At 40.0% G+C, this 18,666-nt stretch overlaps 2 protein-coding genes across 2 annotated transcripts; one reads left to right on the top strand and one right to left on the bottom strand.

Moving 5' to 3' along the window:
- The first annotated feature begins 3,224 nt into the window (after nucleotides 1–3,224).
- Nucleotides 3,225–8,100, top strand: tecra (trans-2,3-enoyl-CoA reductase a). Its single transcript, XM_079253254.1, has 11 exons — nucleotides 3,225–3,701; nucleotides 4,307–4,358; nucleotides 4,512–4,556; nucleotides 4,659–4,762; nucleotides 5,749–5,864; nucleotides 6,088–6,193; nucleotides 6,273–6,345; nucleotides 6,428–6,471; nucleotides 6,574–6,631; nucleotides 6,765–6,853; nucleotides 7,232–8,100. Exons 1-11 carry the CDS (start codon nucleotides 3,534–3,536, stop codon nucleotides 7,403–7,405), a joined length of 1,029 nt encoding a protein of 342 aa, XP_079109380.1. The 5' UTR covers nucleotides 3,225–3,533; the 3' UTR covers nucleotides 7,406–8,100.
- Nucleotides 8,101–8,246: 146 nt separating this feature from the next.
- On the bottom strand, nucleotides 8,247–15,792 carry samd1a (sterile alpha motif domain containing 1a). The gene is made up of 7 exons (XM_079253253.1): nucleotides 15,390–15,792; nucleotides 12,693–13,047; nucleotides 12,120–12,259; nucleotides 11,957–12,017; nucleotides 10,105–10,180; nucleotides 9,463–9,577; nucleotides 8,247–9,367 (listed from the first exon to the last, which is right to left on the bottom strand). The coding sequence occupies exons 1-7, from the start codon at nucleotides 15,750–15,752 to the stop codon at nucleotides 9,221–9,223; spliced, it is 1,257 nt and encodes a 418-aa protein (XP_079109379.1). The 5' UTR covers nucleotides 15,753–15,792; the 3' UTR covers nucleotides 8,247–9,220.
- Nucleotides 15,793–18,666: the final 2,874 nt, after the last annotated feature.

Genomic DNA, 18,666 nt, shown 5'->3' with positions numbered 1-18,666 from the left:
ATTTGCGCAGATATATGGATTCAACGGCTTATGAAGTTCTGCACAATTACTCATTAATTTGAGTGTGGTGTATTGAAGCAGGCAAACATAAAAAATCTGCAGGACTGCCCTTGTGGGACCAAAACTTAATACCCCATAAAACATGTTAAGATAAGGTTGATTAGAAAAACATAAAAGTACATGATATCCTCCATTCACTACATTCTGAGGTTTCTCCAGGCAAAGCTCAGTCCACACTAAATATTTTCTTTTCTTGAGGTGGTACATGGAGGTCCAGTTACACTTATAGGACTGTGCTTATGAGGATATAAAAGAGACTGAGGTGTGATCACATGGTTATTGTGGAAACATGAATAAGCAGGTTTTGTTTAGAAAAAACTATTTTATTTGGTTTCTGATCGGCACTAAACTAAAAATATGACCTGACCTAAAGCAAATTAGTTTTGTGCGTGTGTGTGTATATATATATATATATATATATATATATATATATATATATATATATATATATATATATATATATATATATATATATATATATATATATATATATGTATTGTGTGTATATATATATATATATATATATATATATATATATATATATATATATATATATATATATATATATATATATATGTATTGTGTATATATATATATATATATATATATATATATGTATTGTGTATATATATATATATATATATATATATATATATATATATATATATATATATATATATATATATATATATGTATTGTGTATATATATATATATATATATATATATATATATATATATATATGTATATATATATATATATATATATGTATATATATATATATATATATATATATGTATATATATATATATATATATATATATGTATATATATATATATGTATATATATATATATATATATATATATATATATATATATATATATATATATATATATATATATATATATATATATATATATATATATATATATATATATATATATATATATATATATATATATATATATATATATATATATATGTATATATAAATATATCCCCTAGCGGATGATGGGGGGAACTGCAGTTTTATAAACTTCAGCACAGGCTTCACTTTTTACAGCCGAAGGCTCCGTCCATCTTTCATATACGGTCGATGGCGCACACTGAGGCCAGCCGCCTCGCCCAGTGCAGTCAGCCAAGTTTTTCACAATATTCTAATTTTCTGAGACACTGGATTTTGGGCTTTCTCTATCTGTAAGCCACTTTTATCAAAATTCCAAGGATTGAATATTTGAAATGTTGCACTCTATGTGAAAGATATAATTGTTGCTCTGAAGTTGGTGAGTTAAGTATATAACCATCCATTCTCCCCTATTTGTTAATATTTTGGAATGAAAATTAAGATGGAAGTAAACAAATATTCTGTGAGGTTAGTTTACAAGTTTCTAGAGACAGATGAGAACACCAAACAGTTTTGTGCAGTGCCTGCCAGAGCACAACACTTCAGCTGTAGACTGAAATATTTTGTAATTCAAAAAAAGGTCCACTGATGTAGCTAAACTGCCTGTGTTTGACCGTGTATTAAAAGAAACTTTGCTTGAGTCAGATTATTAAGTTTCACTGATTATGCAGTTCTCTGCTGTTCCCACCAGAGCAGACAAGCTGAAGTAATTTCATGCTGAGCTGGAGGGGTCACCACTGATTTCCCTGCCCACTGCCAAAATCAGGAGAAGTACTATAAAGTGCTGGGTGCCAGGATGGTGGGCAGCAAGATTTTTTGTACTTATTGAGATTAAATTCACCAAAATTTGCAGTAAAATCAAAAGCCTCAGTTCAGCAAAACTAAAAGTTTCACATTTGTTGCAATTTACTGGAAATGAAGCCCAGCTAAAAAAGTTACAACATATGAATTATTTAACATTATGAACTTTTTAAACTTTTATATATCACAAGAAACGAATGAAGAAAGACAAAGGGACAGAAGACAAAATAGCCATAGGTATTGAGAAATGTTTGTAAATTGGTTTCATCCCAGTGTAGAAGCTTATGGGATTTTTACACAAAATCCTTTAAGTCTCCCCACGATTAAAGTATATGTACTGTTTTTAAGGCAGCCCTGTGATGGACTGATGACCTGTCCAAGGTGTGTATTGCCTCTCGCCCAATGGTTGCTGGGATAGAATCTAGCTTCCTGCAACCCTCAATTGAACTAAGCTGTTAGGGAAATGGGTGGGTGTTTTTAAGGCTTCCACTCTTTACCAACCTAAAGTGAAGTTTTTTTGCTTTGAAGGAAAAATTTCAGTGAATTTAAATGAGGTTGCACTTCTAGAACCCTGCCTCTTGCCAAATGATTGCTGGGATGGATGGATGATGGATGGATGTACTTCTCAGTTTCTTTGACATTAGTTTTACTAGCAGTTTCATAGCAGATTAGAGGTCATTCATCAGCTCAGTGATCACCTTTGTAGGTAAAGAAAATCCACTTCCACACATATTTGAGGATGTTTTTCCACATTTCTGATCATCAGTGCAAGAAAGGATTAGGTTTAACACAGGAATGCTTCTCAGCCAAGCCTCAGACATGATCGTGGAACGCATGCTACTGCTGTTTACTGTCTGCTTGTGCTACTCGTACTTGTTATAAATAGACCATACAATATAGACATGCAGTTGGCTCTGAGCAGTGATGAGTTGACCCTGTGTGATGAAAGGCATCTCTGATCATCTCCCATCAGCATTTTTTCTCACCACAAACTTCTTTGAGGTATTTTAGAAGTGATTAAGCACGCAATCCTTGAACCACACAGGGCCTGAAATAAACACTGTGACAGTATCTGTTCTGGAGTTTGAGGTTGGGGGGGAGGATACCGGGCTCCCAGATGGGCTGGAGGAGGGGTAAAGTTTTGGCATGTGGTGATTTTTCATTTGACGGATCAGGGCCTGTTTCTGTGCAACCCAGTGAGGAGCAAAGCAGACAGGAAATGAGTGTTATAAGTCTCATGTGAGCACACTGACATCTGTCCCTGGGTACAGCTACATGTAGCTTCCCAAGGTTACCAAGCTGGTGCTGCGCAAATCAGGCGACTTATATTTAGCCTTGCAAATGGCGCACTATGGATTATATCTTGGGGCTCTCCAGTTTCGTCTTCAGTGCATTTTGTTGCATGAAGGGGGGGGGGGGGGGGGGGGGGTTGTGATTCTCCAAGTGGTTGCTGTTCAGGTGAGGAGCAGACCTGCCTCATGGTCTCAGACCAGCTTTCCTTTCACTTCAGCTCACTCGCTTTACTTCTTGCTGTACTCTTACACATATCCCCTCTGTCTGGGAAAGAGGGGTTTTTATGCCCACTATTCTCAAACTGGAGGCACAGCCACTGGAGGCAAAAGACACCACGCAAGAAACCCGAGCTGGACTGTCAGTTCTCTGAGCGAGAGCTGCTGCACATACCAGCAAAAGATCACCAGCTTACTTAAAAGTGGACTATCACAGATTGTTTCAGGAGGCTGTTGAGGTTTGGGATCAAACAGTGTCATGGATGTACTTGCCTTAGAGGCAAAGAATGTGAATGGAGCAGAAGCTGAGAAGAAGTCTGCACCGAGGCCAAAACCAAAACCACCAAAGAAAGCTAAAAGGATTGTTTACTTTGAAGTGGAGATTGTGGACTTAAAGACTAAAGAGAAGCTCCTGCTGCTGGATAAGGTGGGTGTCAGGATGATGAAAAGGGCAAATTGTATTTATTATGATTACCTTTGCAACCATTAGGAATACTGATTAGGATTCCAAGAACCAATAGATTTAAAAGCTCTTTACAAAAGACTCCATTTGAAGAAAAAGTTTAAAATCAGAGGAAACTTTGTGGTTTTACTCAAAACCCAGAGAGCCATTACTTTACAGGCCTGTGTTACTTTACAGGCAGCATCTTCTTCATTGGTTTCCGGCTCAAGTGCAGCCATAATCAGTCGTGTGTGTATTGTTACGGTTAGGAGGTGAGAATTCCCTTTTCATCTGAGAGGAATCTCCTGTTCCAGCTACAGCACATGCTTGTGCTGCATACGACCATCAGGTGGATAGACTGGCATGATTAGCAGCTTGTACAAGTGTGCAGGGTTGTGCGAACATGTGGCCTCATGTTCCAGGTGGAAATGAAAAAAAACCAAACTAATTTAACAAATCCAAAGACAATGAAAACAGGAAAGGCTGAAATGATTGCTGCTGTATATTTTTGTATTTGGTGTGTAACAATCATGTTAGCCTGGATACCTGTGCTGCTGACAGTAATCCTGTTATTTACAATTCGGTTGTAGGTGGAGCCAACCGCCACTGTTCTGGATATTAAAGCTTTATTTCACAAATCATGTAAGTTAATAATGAAAATGTATGTAGCTGTAAATGGATGTTTACTTCATCATCATTAGGTGGACAAACCGATAAATTAGTACAAATAAATGTGCTCCATCTGTGGTTATGAACATAGTTCTAAGAGTTAAGCAACTTGTTGTCTTTTGACAGATCCAAAGTGGTATCCGGCCAGACAGTCCTTGCGTTTGGATCCAAGTATATCCACCTGCATCTTTTTCTTTTAACTCATTCATCCAGACTTCCTGATAGATACATGTTGTGATGTTGTCTGACAGTCGTTACTGTCGTGTTTCTCAGAGTCCAAGAGTCTAAGGGATGAGGAAGTTCTCCAAACACTTCCCGTTGGAACCACAGCCACTTTTCACTTCAGTGATCTTGGACCCCAGCTAACATGGGGAACAGTGAGTCTGCACGGAGACGCACATTAGTCACAACCATGCAGTGGCTGCTGACGACAAGTCATAAGTGTCTAACTTGATTTTACCCACTGATCTGATCCTCTGAACAGAAAGAGTCTTTCAAAAAGAGATATTATTTGTGGCTTTCTATGTGCAACTTTGCATGCTCAGCTTTATGCAAAACAGTTTGCATCATACAAGCAATTTGGACTTCATTTTAAAACGAATGCTAAACCATTTGCATATCAATCATCTAACATTGTTGTACTTTAAATATAAAGATACCCTTGCACCCACCCAATAACTCTTGCATATAAATACCAGGCAGCAGTGACAGAGGAGGCTATTTGCCGCGGTTCACGTTTCCCCACCCTTTGCACTGTCTGTCCTCTATCCCAGGACATATAATCTCATGGCCCCATTTCTCTAAAAGGTGTTTATCCTTCTAACCTCTCACTTGCCTCTCACACTCTGGTCTTCACTCTCCACCATCCAGTCCCTGCTTTTCCTGTCCTTACCAACCCTGACACAACCCCTAACACCCTCCAACAGCATGATGTGACCCAGTAGCTACCACTAAAGCATGCTGAGCCCAAGTTCTGCTGGAGGTGCTGATTCAGGAATCAGTTTCATCGTCAGCTGAGCTACTTTAGTTGATCATATCATGTGAAAAAAGTTTTACAATTGTTTGATTCGCTCTGACTCATGTTGAGTCTATGAAGCTGAGTAGAAGAAGAGGGACTGCTTTTGATCTTAGGTGACTTGGTAAAACGAGCAGTTTGGAGATGCCACAGTGATAGTGGTGTCAGTTGCATGTTGGGCTGCCAATGTTCCACTCAAATAGGGACATAATATTTTAGTGCTGCTAGTAAATGATTTTCTCTTCGGGTAACAAATCAGCATGATGTTTGTTTCAAATGATAGAGTTTAGCTCTAGTTGTTTTTCTTTTCTTCCTTCTTACACACATTTTTACATTTCCCATTGTCAGGTGTTCCTCGCAGAGTGTGCTGGTCCACTGATTCTCTACTTAATGTTCTACTTCCGCCTTCCCTTCATCTACTCTCCAAAATATGACTTCACCAGCAGCAAGAACTGGGTCGTACAGTGAGTGTCGCCTCACGTGCGTTTTCTGGAATGTGCTGTAATATTGGTTTCATGTGTCACATAATCCCATGGCTTTGCACAAACCCTCTAAACACGACAAACAGTTGTGCTGCATCTTGCCATGTTGACACTGAATCGGGGCCAAGTGTAATGGACTGCAGCGGGGTAATGTATTCATCAAAACTAAATAAGCAAGAGTGTGTTTGTGTGTGTCCTGTTGCAGCTTGGCCTGTATGTGTCACTCCTTCCATTATATCAAGAGGATTCTGGAGACAATGTTTGTGCATCGTATCTCCCATGGGACCATGCCGCTCAGAAATATATTTAAGGTGAGAGAAAGTTGAGCCAAACTCATGCACGTCCTCATCTAGACACTTTGACTTATTATAGTTCCACTTTCTATTCCAGAACTGTGGCTATTACTGGTGCACTGCAGCTTGGATGGCATATTACATCAACCATCCTCTCTACACACCACCCTGTAAGTGCTGAACACTGCAAAACCTGCTTTAGCTCATCACTCAGATGATTTCTAAAGTCATTCCTCTTAAACATGTCAACAGTGTACGGGCAGCAGCAGGTGAAAATTGGTCTTTACATTTTCTTGGTAAGTTTGACATTTTTTTGCACAAATCTTGCAGACAATAAACCAAACACACGTCTTGTTGTTGTTTTAATGCTCATCTTCGGATTTATTTCTTTTCCACAGTTCTGCCAAATTGGGAACTTTTCCATCCATGTTGCGCTGCGTAACCTCAAACCACCAGGTGAGCATTTAGTAACAGTGCATGTGATTATTCATAATTGATATTTTGGGACCGTTTTCCTCTTTTAAAATAAATTCAAGATGTGCAGAAGTGTGCAGTGTTTAATCTGAGTTTATTTTCTTCTTCTCTTAAGGTTCAAAAGTGAAGAAGATTCCTTACCCAACGAAAAATCCTTTCACATGGATTTTTTGGCTGGTCTCTTGTCCAAACTACACATATGAAGTAAGGGGCTACAAAAATCTATAATTAACATTTTTTCATTTTTCCCTTACATTAAAATTTAATCAAAATAAGTATAATTGTTTATGATTTCCTATTAATAAGATGCTTTTTGTCAGTTTTTTTTTTTATTGGGTTAAAAAAAGGTGTAGAATTTAAGCTATAGCACGTCAAACTCTTTGACTGATATTTATCATCTTTGTTTTAACTTGGGTTTGCTGTGTGCTACTTTGTGTAGCATAGGTCTGAGTGATGTTTTAACCTTGCAGAAAAAGATGCGATATTGCCATCTACTGGTAACAAGTAGTTCATGTAAGCTCAGTCTCATTGAGTTGTGTGTGTGTGTGTGTGTATGTTTGTGTGCAAACTTCTTGCTCACAGCTGGGCTCCTGGATCGGCTTCACAGTGATGACCCAGTGTGTGCCTGTGGCTTTCTTCACCCTTGTGGCCTTCATCCAGATGACTGTGTGGGCCAAAGGCAAACATCGCAGCTACTTAAAGGAGTTTAGAGATTATCCCACACTCCGCTCCTCCATATTGCCCTTCATCCTGTAGAGCTTAAAGAGGAAACAGCTGCTCCTGCACACATCCAATTCCTAACTGGCTGGTTTGTCTTTTCTTGTTTTTTTTTTGTTTTTTTAAACGATTCTTCCATCCACCTGGGTGTCAGGGAGTGTGTGCTGATGTTTACAGTGTAACATCTTCATGGTCACATGGACTCTAGGTTATTACTTTTATCCAGTACAAGGAATGTTGGACTGGTAAATGTAGGACTGTCAGAAGCAAATGAGGACAGTGAAATGCAGCAAAGTCTTACTTTAATATTTATGTAATCGAGAGAGGAAACAGATTATAAAATGAACCTTTATTTTGGTACTGTTTTTGAGTTAAAAAGAAAAATCACATTATTTTTTATAGCTTTTGGTCACATCATCAGTAAGTTTTTCAGAGCTGAGAAATCATCTGCATTATGAAATGAGTCTGCAGCCTGGAGCTGAAAAAGCTGCGTCCACACCAAAGTAGTGTTAGACCCAACTGATCCCAAAGTCACCTTTTCACTATTGTGGTGCTGTAAAATGATTGTGCTCTTCACAGAACTCAGTACCGGCTGAACTGGAAGCTAAATAAATCATTAAGAAAGTGTTTGAGGAAAACCCTCCCCATTGAGTAACTTTTATCTGAAATGAAAAGTTTGTTTACAATATTTAACTCAATAGATCATTGGAACAATCGTTTTTTTTTTTGTTTTGTTTTTTTTTTTTTGGGTGAACTGTTCATGCAAAGTTAATAAATAATCATAAAACAAATGAACAGAGAGACATGGACTTTTATTTACGATTGGAAGAAGTGTCCATATTACATATTAAAAATGGTAGGAGGTAAACGGGAGATGCAGACGGGTGTGGAATGTTACAATTAAAGTGACGTTAGATGAAAACACAAAGTGAGAACAGACTATTTGTAAACATACAACATAAAATATTGCATTTCATTAAGATATTTGCTTTGTAAACAAATGCTGATTGGCTTTCATTGAGATTAAAACAATATAATCAGTATAACATTTCTTGCAAGTTTGATATTTTAGTTTGCTCATTTTATAAAAGCACATTTTTGTATGCTGCATATTTTCTAGAAATGTTCCCAAAAATGAAACTACACTGCTGGACCACAATCATGTCATTAAGACAACACAAGAAATAAAACAAAACATATCAAGTACTAGTATATCATGAGGTTGATATCTCAGTGTTGCAAAGGCACTGAAGACATAATCCAAAAGAAGCAGCTACTGGTGGAAATGATGTCGGGATGTCGGGAATCAGACTGTTGATGCATTTACATTTAGAGCCTGATTTACTCAGCACTTTGATGACATTTAATGTGCTTTGTGTTTATGTGTGACTTTTGCTGTCACAGATAACAGAAGTACTGGTAGGACACCTCCAACCTGTAACAACTCTGGCACAGCGCTCCACAGCCATGTCTGTGGTGGTCCACTTGCTTCAAGGCTCAGCTCTCTTCACTGTCTGCATTACCCAATGTTTTATAAATGCAGGAAGGTCACTGCTGCTCCACTTAGGAAAAAAAAAAAAAAAAAAATTGCCCTGCAGTCAGTTCTCTCCACGATGGGAGCACAGGGGTGAAATGAAAACTGTTTGAATACCAAAGACCACAATGAGAGGTAGGATGACTGTCTTTCAGTTTCTGGTCATTCTCACAGTGAAGGTGAATTCCACTGCAGCCTTTCCCCCTCCATACACCCTCTACATATAATGTATATGAAGGTGGGCATCAAGATCCAGATGGGAGAGGAACTGCATGCATGTTTGAGTCAGTACAGCATTTTCTGCCATGCCAATCCTCTCCTCAGATGTCTTCACATTCCAGGAAATGAGTTCTCTGCAGCACTTTCACATGGCGCTCATAGATTTTGAGGGCAGGCCCGAGTCGGATGGACAACCCTGTCAGCACATCACTGCGCTGCATTAGGAGAAGGGACTTCCCATCAATTTCCTTTTGAGGAGAGAAAATGTATTTACTTAAATAAAACCTCTTTTACATATAGCATAGTTGCACAATCTAAAAAGCCAGATGTTGGGTACACCAACCTGTGTTCGAAATGCCATGGCCTGCTCTGGAAATCCTGCAGCTGAGAAGTAACTGGCCACATCTGCCACAGTCCACTGCAACAAGTTCTGACTCATTTTCTCCTTCTTCACTGAGCTGGATAAAGACCAGATTTAAAAAAAAAAAAAAAAAAAAAAGTCAAAACCAATGATGCCAAACAGGCATTTCTTCAGCAGGGAAAGTATCACTTGGCTGTGTTTTCCAAGCTTTTCCATGACCTGCTATGTAGTTTGCTGTAATCATTTAAAATCAAGTGCAGAAGAAACTGATTAATCTGGACAATCTGCTAAAGCCCGAAGCAGGAGGTGCAGCAGAAATGTTGCAGGTCTATCTGTCCTGCTGCAGGAAAATTAAACGGCTGACAGGGAAAGTCAGTTATGTTTAAATGCTCAGGACTTGCCAATTACTTATATTTGATTTCCTTCATCATAATACTGAAGCTATAATGTAAAGGATACAACTCATTTAATTAATTTTAATGCAAATTCAACTGAAAATGAATAGCTAAGGCATAAAGGTTGATAACAGCTGTATTGAACTGAAGCAGAAAGGGACAGAGGACATAAAACAAGGAGACAGGTTAATGTGCTTTTGGAGTTGGAGATTAGCAACATGATACTCACACTTCATCACCTTTGCTACCATTTAGAAAGCTGTCTTCAGCTGCTGCTGTGGACACATCCATCTTCTTCAACGTACCTATGGTTAAAAATGAGCTGCATTATTAACAAACGTAAAATATTATATTATTTCCATTTAAAAGTCAGTTTGACAATACGCAGAAATTCATTTTAGAATAAAGACATTAATGTTTCATACAAGTCAAAAGTCACATGTGCTTCACACATGTTTGACGAACAAAGAGCACAAGTTTTTCTGTGATTCTCGGACTGTCTGCACTTTTGGTTCAAAAAGTTTCCTTTTACACCTGTGCAATATGAGACTTTTTTGTCAAAAAGGTCACAGATGAATAACTGAGGGAAGTTAGTAGTTCAATCATAGGTCATGAATAGCTAAAGCGTGAAAGTTCCAGAGGTTCATGGGTACGTCGCGGCCAACGACTAAATAGCTACTGCGTTTGATTTTCTGGAGCAGTCAGCCGGGGAGGAGTTGTGAGTCATTGGAAAGAAGATGCAGCCAATGAGAGAGCAACAAGCTCGAGGTAAGCCCAGAAAAGTAGAATCACCAAACATACAACAATTTAGAAGGAAAGCTTGATGAAGAAATGGTGGTCGCCCCAGGAAATTCTGCTGAATTTGTTTAAATAAGGCAGAGAGCAAATGATGAGTTCATAACTGACTGAACACAGAAACCACGCAGAAAAACTCCTATTAACCCGGTGAGTAAAACAGACTGAGTAACCGGAAGCTTCTTATGTTGCGTGTATGGCAGCATTATTGTAGAGAGAAAGACACATTTATGAGACAACTTGAACAGCCTAATAGAGAGATCAGCCAGAGGAATCAAGGCTTCAGTGTGGTGAAATATCTTGTTTTATGTAAGCTCCTGTCAGAGATCAGCCATGTGGTATGAACACAAGAAGACTTTAAAAGTCCTGAACACAAGAGAAACACGTCATATAGTGTGAACAAAGCAAGCATCCGACAGCACTGTGACAGCTCTGTAGTCTGAACATAGCCTGAGAGTTGGTTTACGGTCAGTACAGTCACAGCTCAGGAAATGAACATCGATGCAGCTCCTTAGTATCCTCACCAGCTCGACATGACACGAGCATGGCTTCGGGTGTGTGTGTGTGTGTGTGTGCGTGTGTGTGTGTGTGAGTGTGCGAGATAAAAAAAATGGTTACAGGTCCTCCAAGGTCATCCAGGGCCAGAACACCCAACGCAAAGGGTGGCATTGTGATTGCACAGGTCAGAATAATTTATGATTTTTCTATGAAATATTGTGAATCACTTCTGTGAAACTCTCCATAATACCTCGGATTAAAAAGCATGTCATCACATTTCAGATTTTGTAATAACAACAATGCCCCTCCATGGAAAGAAAAGGAGGAACCTGAACCTCTGCAAAGAAATAAACCATGGGTCTCTGCAAAGCTGGAGGAAAATCCCAAAAGCTTTTTATGACCCATAAACTACAAAACTATTTCTATTTTACAGAGTTTCATCTCAACAAGCAAATATCAACCGGCATCCCAAGAGCAGAGCTGCACAGGCTCAGGACTGAGAGATGACTTTACAGGTAAAATATGTGCCACCTGGATGGAAGGCAACACCACAAGTTTGTAAAGCATTCAAACAATCTTGAGCAAGCCTCAAGGCGAGCATGGGTCGAGATGACTAACTAACAGCTAGAACGGGCTTTTCAAGAAAGCCTGTCATTAGTTAATTCCCTAAACGTGCACGTTTATCCTAGAAAACCATTCTCCGAATGAGAATTCAGCCCAGCAGTCAGTTTAAAACAGATGAAAGTGACGCAGCAGCTATAAAAGATAGGAAGAGAAATTATACTCACAGTTGTCAGATGGCAAAGACAAGGTCTGTGATCTTCCATCAGAGGCATTCTTGGTCTCATCCTGTTGAAAGCAACAAAAATTCAACATGAAAATGTCAGCGAGGCGGCACAAAGATAAAAGGAATAAAAGGCAGACAGATATTACAGGTTACAGGCCAATTACCAGTCGTGCTGCGTAGTCTGGTACCAGCTGGTCAGAGGAGAGGCTGCTGTCCTCCACCTTGCCTCCATCTTCTTTCTTTATGTTGTTAAGAGTGCAGGGGCTGGTTGTCCCAGAGTGGATTGCTGGCTTCATTTCAACTACTATCACAGAGACAACCAATTACAAACCAATTACATGCTGATATCATCTAGGCTGGCCGCACCACAATACTTTCTTGCCTAATAATAGTCCTGCATTGACTAAAATTATCCAATGCTTTATTTGATGAATTGAAACTAATGCTACTATTTATTGAACCTAAATAAGTAGTACAAACAAGCTAATGAATGCAGGAAGGTATCGCTAAGCTGAGGATATGCAGAATTTTTCAGGCAGCTCTGCATCTGACTTACATTACTGCATCTGCTGTCAAATCAATACACAACAATTAATCATGTATCTGGTTGAAAGCTCCCATCCCTGCTTCAGATTCACTGCAAAGCTAAGCATGAGCTTGCACATAGAAGAATATTAGAGAGTAGAGTACCATATCATTGGGTGAGCGCATTATGCTGTGTCTAGCAGTGTGAATACCTTTGTCTCTTTGCATTCCTGGGTGCTGGCGGTCCACCGGGCAGACAGCAGCATCATAAGCCCAGTCATTGTGTGCAAGGGCCCTGGGGCTGGAGGGGGGCAAGGAGGTGGGCCTCTCACCACCCTTCTGGAGAGAAGCACAGTCCAGACCAGTGCCAGCGCCGCAAGTAGGGTCAGGCTCAGGCCGAATGCCAGAGGGAGAGCAGGGGGCAGAAACAGCTCGCACGGGGGCACAATGGACAGTGGCATCTTCGTGATTATGGCTGGGAGATGGTCTGTCCTGCCCATCCTGGCTCTCCTCAGCCCCCCCTTCATCTGGATTACTGTCGGTGTCCATAGCCATTGAGGTGTCCGCCTGCAAAACATCATTTCCACATCACATTTTATGCTTAAGTTTTAATTGTTAAACTAATTTGATTAATGGATAGATCAAACATTAAAACTCAATGTGCATCTGTGACAAGTTAAAATCACGTAAACCCAGCTGTATTACTTGAGGTTGTTGTCATGACTGAGTGGGACTGGTCTGGAGGCTGAAGGTGCCACATGAAAACACGATCATTCAGATGTCGCAATTTGACCGGTGAGGTTGTAAATTGTTGCCTTTCTGTCCCTCTCCGCGGTGTGGTGTTCACTCCGCAGACAGACTGCAAAGACCTGCTTTCACAAACGTTGTCTGATTGAATACAAGTGGTTTTTACCATCTGCACTCATTCCCTTCACCGGGAGGGGGTTTGTCGACGGCGCCCTGGGTGAAAAATTACCTCGTCTGCTCCTGCGTGTCCGAGACCCAGCAGTCGAGCACATGAGCGCACCGAGAGCCCGCCCCGCCCCTGAGAGAAGAGTCGCTTGTACGGAATTCACCAAGCAGACTGCATTTTACACAACTTTCACCGAGACACGGTCACGGACACGTCACGTGCCTGATCCAACAGTGTTTTATCTTGGGTCACAAAATCAGCTGTGTGCTCAGTGCGTCCCCCTCCTCTTCTTCAGAGGCCTTGTTGGTCGGAATATTTAATAACAGCAAAGAACGAAAGGCAGCGATGGGAGGCGTTTCTTTTATGTTGTTTCCCCTAAATTTCCTCCAAAGTGCGCATGAAGTTGACCTCGCCATTGTGTCTGTGCTTTTTTTTTTTTCTTTTTTCCCTCCCCAAACGGAGCGCTTCCAGGGCCGAGCCGCGGCAAAAAGCAGAGCCATAAAGCCGAGCTTTAACTCGGCGAGTAGATCAGCGTAGCACTCTGACAGAGCAAGCACCAGCAGTCTTGGTTTATCAGTACACTTTGACTTTGCATTGGGTCAACGCTTTAGAGGAAAAAGCGAGGCAACATAAGAGTAACGCAAATGAGTCCTTTATCGGACACGTCGGAATCTACATCGGTGAACCTGAATAAGGTTATTCGAGATATGTGTCCGTGCAAAGTAATTAAGCGTTTTCATTTATGGCGAGACACACGTCTTTCAGAGAACAAAGTCGATTTGATCTCAGCTTAACCCAAATCGGACAGACGCATCCGCCATCTAGCGCCGAGCGAACAGTTTGCGGTCGCTTCACGTTACTTCTCTGTTGCCGGCTTCTGCGTGTATAGTTACTTCGTGGGGCTTTGATATGTATTTAAATACAACCGTATAGTCGGCAGACACTAAGAAGAAATGCCTTTATTTTTGCAACGGATGCGATTGGACCCAACCTAACGACAGTCAACGCCAAACGCTAGACGTGACCGGCTCTGACGGGGGTGTCCGACAATGGATCTAGGGGGTTTGACTTCATGCATCGTGTCGACAATCGTCCATCACACCACAAACAACGAAGCAAATAGTCAGATTTTGTTGATAGAATCTTAATTATGAGTACATTGCTGTCAATGATCATAGATTAAATTTGTGTTTAATGGGACAGATATTGGTACATGTTTAAATCCAGATGTAACGTGGATGATCTTGACGTGGAGTCAAATATGAATTTTTACGTGGCTTAGCAATACGGTTTGTGGAGGCTCAAAGCGTTTCTGTGGATAATACAACCAACAAACAACAATGTCCCATCGTCCCCCATCGGGCTCCTACATCCGCGGTGTTCGAGACTTTTTTCCTTCACCCACTCCCACAACGAAAAGCCATCAAGGTTGAAACCCGCTACTTCCGATACATTCTTCCAAAGTAAAAGCAGCTTTTACCAATCGCCTGTCAGAACACCATTATTCTGAAATCTTGCTTGCTTTACTTCCGGTACAACTTCGCTCGTTTCTCTCCTTCGCGCAACGCCGAGTTTGAGGCTAGAAAAGCGCTTTCTGCCGCTAATAATGAAGGCTGGGGCTGTTGGACAATGAAACTTTTACTTGTTTTCTGTTTCTGCTCCAAGCAACACTCTTTTTACGTGCTTTTCAACCAGCGCGACGTGAAATATTTCTCACTCGCACCACACGCGCACCTTCTTTTCTTCTCCGCCTCGGCAGCGCTCGTGCGAGGTCCAACCGCCGCTCCCCGTCTGCGGCAGTTTTTGGGTGCACTTGCAAATCACTCCCCTCACCACTCCCCGTGTACAAACAAAAAGACTTGTTTTTAAAACAGCATTTATTCTGCACACCACATAAAGTCTGTTTTAACCCTCCACCTGGGAATTCGGTGTGATGTGACTGGACAATGACATGTGAGCAGGTTAAACGTGACTGCTCGCACAGACATGTACAAACCTCCAAATCCTCCTCGTCCGGGTCCACGGCACCAAACGCGCTGTCCCCGTTGCTCAGGTCGGAATGACTGGCTTCTTCCAACGCGTTCCTCCTCGCCGCCGTTGTTAACGATACATCGTCTTTTTTTCTGCTTCTCCGCTGAACCTTGGCGGCGTTGCGGTATGAAATTGAACCCTTGTAGTTAACTTTCAACACGGTTTGTTCTTTAATCAGTTTCTCTAGTTCCGCGCAGGTTCGGTCGGGCTCGGACCCGTGTCGTCTCCGGACCATTCGGCAAATCCTCTCCAAGTCCGGCCGGGCTTTACGAGACCGCAGCGAGTCGATAGTGTCCAAAATCCACTCGCGATACTTGGATTCAGACATTTTTTCTCTTTTCTTGCTCTGCTTGTTCGGTTGCTTTTCACCCCCCTTTTTTTCTGTACCTTGGTGCGTCAACCTTAAACGTTACACACGGTGATTTTCGTGAGCCGCGGTCCGAGCCCCAGAGAAGCGGAAACCTCGCTCTACGCCTCCTGCGTTTGCGTGTGCGCTTAAGGTGGACCGACGGAATTACAGCGAAAAGTTTCACTCGAGAGGGGTTTTTAAGGTGGAATTTTCAGTCCTGGACGGGAACTAGCGCCCGCACTCGTTCATTTGTGCGCCATTGTGCTCGTGAAAGAAGGCAAGTGGCGTAAAAGTTTTAAACGTTGTCAAGCAACGATAGCCATTAAGGTTCAACCTTAGATAAAATAAGTTTTAGTTTGCACGTGTTTCATTCTCACTTAACTTCACGAGGTCATATGAAGGCAGCCCAAATCTAGTTGTGACTTTTGCTTTTTGTGTTGCCTTTGGAATTGGAGAATTGAGAACAACATATAGGACACGTATATCTTATATATTTATATATATAGAAAATCGGGTTGACTGGAACTTCTTAAAACAGAATTACCCATTTCTTAAACAATACCTTAACTAAGAACCAAAGGACTGAACTTAAACACATATTTTAACATGTCTACTGCAAACGGCCTACTAATATTTCCCCCGGACGCTTAAATCTGTTTAAAAAAAAAAAAAAAAAAAAAGTTAACTGATTTACATATTTGTAGTTGTTACTGTATCTCCCACCATCGTTTGATCAATAAAAATGGGTTCACATGCCGAAATTTTAATCGAAACATCTTGGGGTTGATAGTATTGATTAAACGTCCTTCCCAACACTCTTAATTGGACATCAATATGCATTTTATGATGCGATATTTTAATTAACATTGTTGAAAATCTGCGTTAAAGTCAGAAACTCCAGACTGAAGTGTAGGTCTTGCTAGATTTATACACAAACATTATGAAAGAATTTTCAGAAGAAACCTTACCTGTGTTATGTCAACTCATGCCCACTAAAAGCAGTGTCTTCAGTGACATTTTCCGCAAATATAAACAGTTTTAAAGAGGAGTCCATTTTATTCAGTTTTGCATACTCATGGTGATGATGAAGATGGTGTTTTCAAGGAGATGTGTTACAACTAGTTCCACAGAAAATACTGCTGATAAAAAAAGGGACTGGTATGCAAATGTTCCTCATGCAGATCATGGCAAATAAAAGTGACTACCTTCACCAAAAACTGAAAAAAAAAGTCTATAAAAACCTTTTGCATGGCATATACCACAACTTGAATGCATAAAATAAAAAGCAACATTTCATGGACATGGAATCTATCATAACCTGGTACAATACAGATACCAAGCAGGCATCACTGTAGCTACAGCTCTGGTATAATGAAGGCCATTTGCAAAATGTTATCCCATCTATTTGATCCTTTTGTTGGAGAACACATGGCCTTAAACAAAACAAAACAAAAAAAAAAAAAAAAAAAATCTAAAAAAACAAGACTAAATCTGTTCAGGCCTAAACTTTTGGAGAAGACTCTTTCACTGCTACATGGAAATGGGGTGCTCAAATAGGAGTGCATTGGGCTTGGAGCATGTTTGAAAAATGGTTGCTGCCTGGTAACTGATTCTTAGCTGCCACAGGATGAACACACGCCATTATTCAGTTGTGCCTGCCACCCTCTCATGGCCAGAACAGGAAGAAAACCACAGAGAAGCCACCATCTCTTACCATTATACATTCATCTTTTATCCAGTAATGGAACAACTTAAATGACACATCTTTCAGATAAGTGTGAACAAAAGTGTTTTTTTTTTTTTTTTTTTTTTTTTTTTACAATCTTGCGGGGAAAACAGAATTTAATACAACCGAATTAGGAGAAAGATTAAATATAACCCAGCCATAGTAGTCTTAACAAGTAAAACTTTATTGGAATGATACATTTTGCAAAATATTATTTGTTTATATTTTTTTCAACATACTCATTGTGTTCTAAGGGTATCTGTCAAGTTCTCCAGAGGGTAAGATAGTTAAGACTGTCAAAGGCAAAGATATACAGTATTGTTTCCCAAAAGGTACAATAGACTACACAAGCACTGTACCCAGGTCATGAGGAAAAAGATTAATGTTTTTGCTTTTTTTTTCCCTCCTTTTTTTGAAAATACAATTAGAAAATATGAACGCAAAACATCTCAGATGTAAAAAGTGTTAAATGTCTGAATAAAGTGTGTGGAAACTTATTAAAATAGAAGGCAAACAGGAGACAAAGTCAATGTTGCACAGAGCAGTTGATACTGTGAAGCTGATAGAAAAAGAATTGAGACAGATGTTACTTTTTTTGCAGGTTTTTTTTTTTTTTTTGTTTGTTTTAAAAGGGAAACAGTAACTTAAACGTTTTCGGTGTCTGAAGTGAATCAAGTGGAATTGGCCTCTACCCTCAAACTCTGATTAAGTCATTTTGCAGGACAAAGACAGAACGATATTACATGTGCTCTCTTCAAGGTGTATTTTAAAAGTTTGAAAGAATTGGCGCAGATTAATTAAACAGATTTGAAAAGGTGTGCCATGTGCTTCACTGTTTCTCAAAAGACTCAACAAGTTGGTTGGTGATCCACTGCACTGTTTAGTGTGATTATCCAAGAAAAAAATTAAAATCATAAAAATCAAACAGCAATAACACTGCTAGCTCTGGAAACAATGATTTCTAAAATGTGTCTCAGGTCTGGTGGAAGTCTTGCCATCAGCCTGCTTTTATCACATGCAAGCAAAAAAAAAAAACAAAAAACAAAAAACCTCACCAAAGAAACATGTATTATAAAAATACACATCATGTTCCCAAACAGCATTGACACATCTGCATTTCAAAACATTCAAAAAGGTAATCCTGTGTTTGATCTCGATTACATTAAG

The sequence above is a fragment of the Telmatherina bonti genome (genome assembly GCF_933228915.1).
Source record: "Telmatherina bonti genome assembly, chromosome: 14".
In the NCBI taxonomy this organism is placed as follows: domain Eukaryota; kingdom Metazoa; phylum Chordata; class Actinopteri; order Atheriniformes; family Telmatherinidae; genus Telmatherina; species Telmatherina bonti.
This window is presented reverse-complemented; position numbering and strand designations above follow the sequence as displayed.

What these genes read in the sequence shown, in the direction of transcription:
- samd1a (XM_079253253.1), bottom strand. Translation starts at nt 15,752, where the DNA reads ATGTCTGAATCCAAGTATCGCGAGTGGATTTTGGACACTATCGACTCG. An exon ending in CAGACTACGCAGCACGACTG is followed by an intron (nt 12,018 to 12,119) that starts GTAATTGGCCTG and finishes TGCTTTCAACAG; the next exon opens with GATGAGACCAAGAATGCCTC. An exon ending in GGTAGCAAAGGTGATGAAGT is followed by an intron (nt 9,578 to 10,104) that starts GTGAGTATCATG and finishes GTCTTTATCCAG; the next exon opens with CTCAGTGAAGAAGGAGAAAA.
- tecra (XM_079253254.1), top strand. Translation starts at nt 3,534, where the DNA reads ATGGATGTACTTGCCTTAGAGGCAAAGAATGTGAATGGAGCAGAAGCT. An exon ending in AGCTTTATTTCACAAATCAT is followed by an intron (nt 4,359 to 4,511) that starts GTAAGTTAATAA and finishes GTCTTTTGACAG; the next exon opens with ATCCAAAGTGGTATCCGGCC. An exon ending in CCCAGCTAACATGGGGAACA is followed by an intron (nt 4,763 to 5,748) that starts GTGAGTCTGCAC and finishes TCCCATTGTCAG; the next exon opens with GTGTTCCTCGCAGAGTGTGC.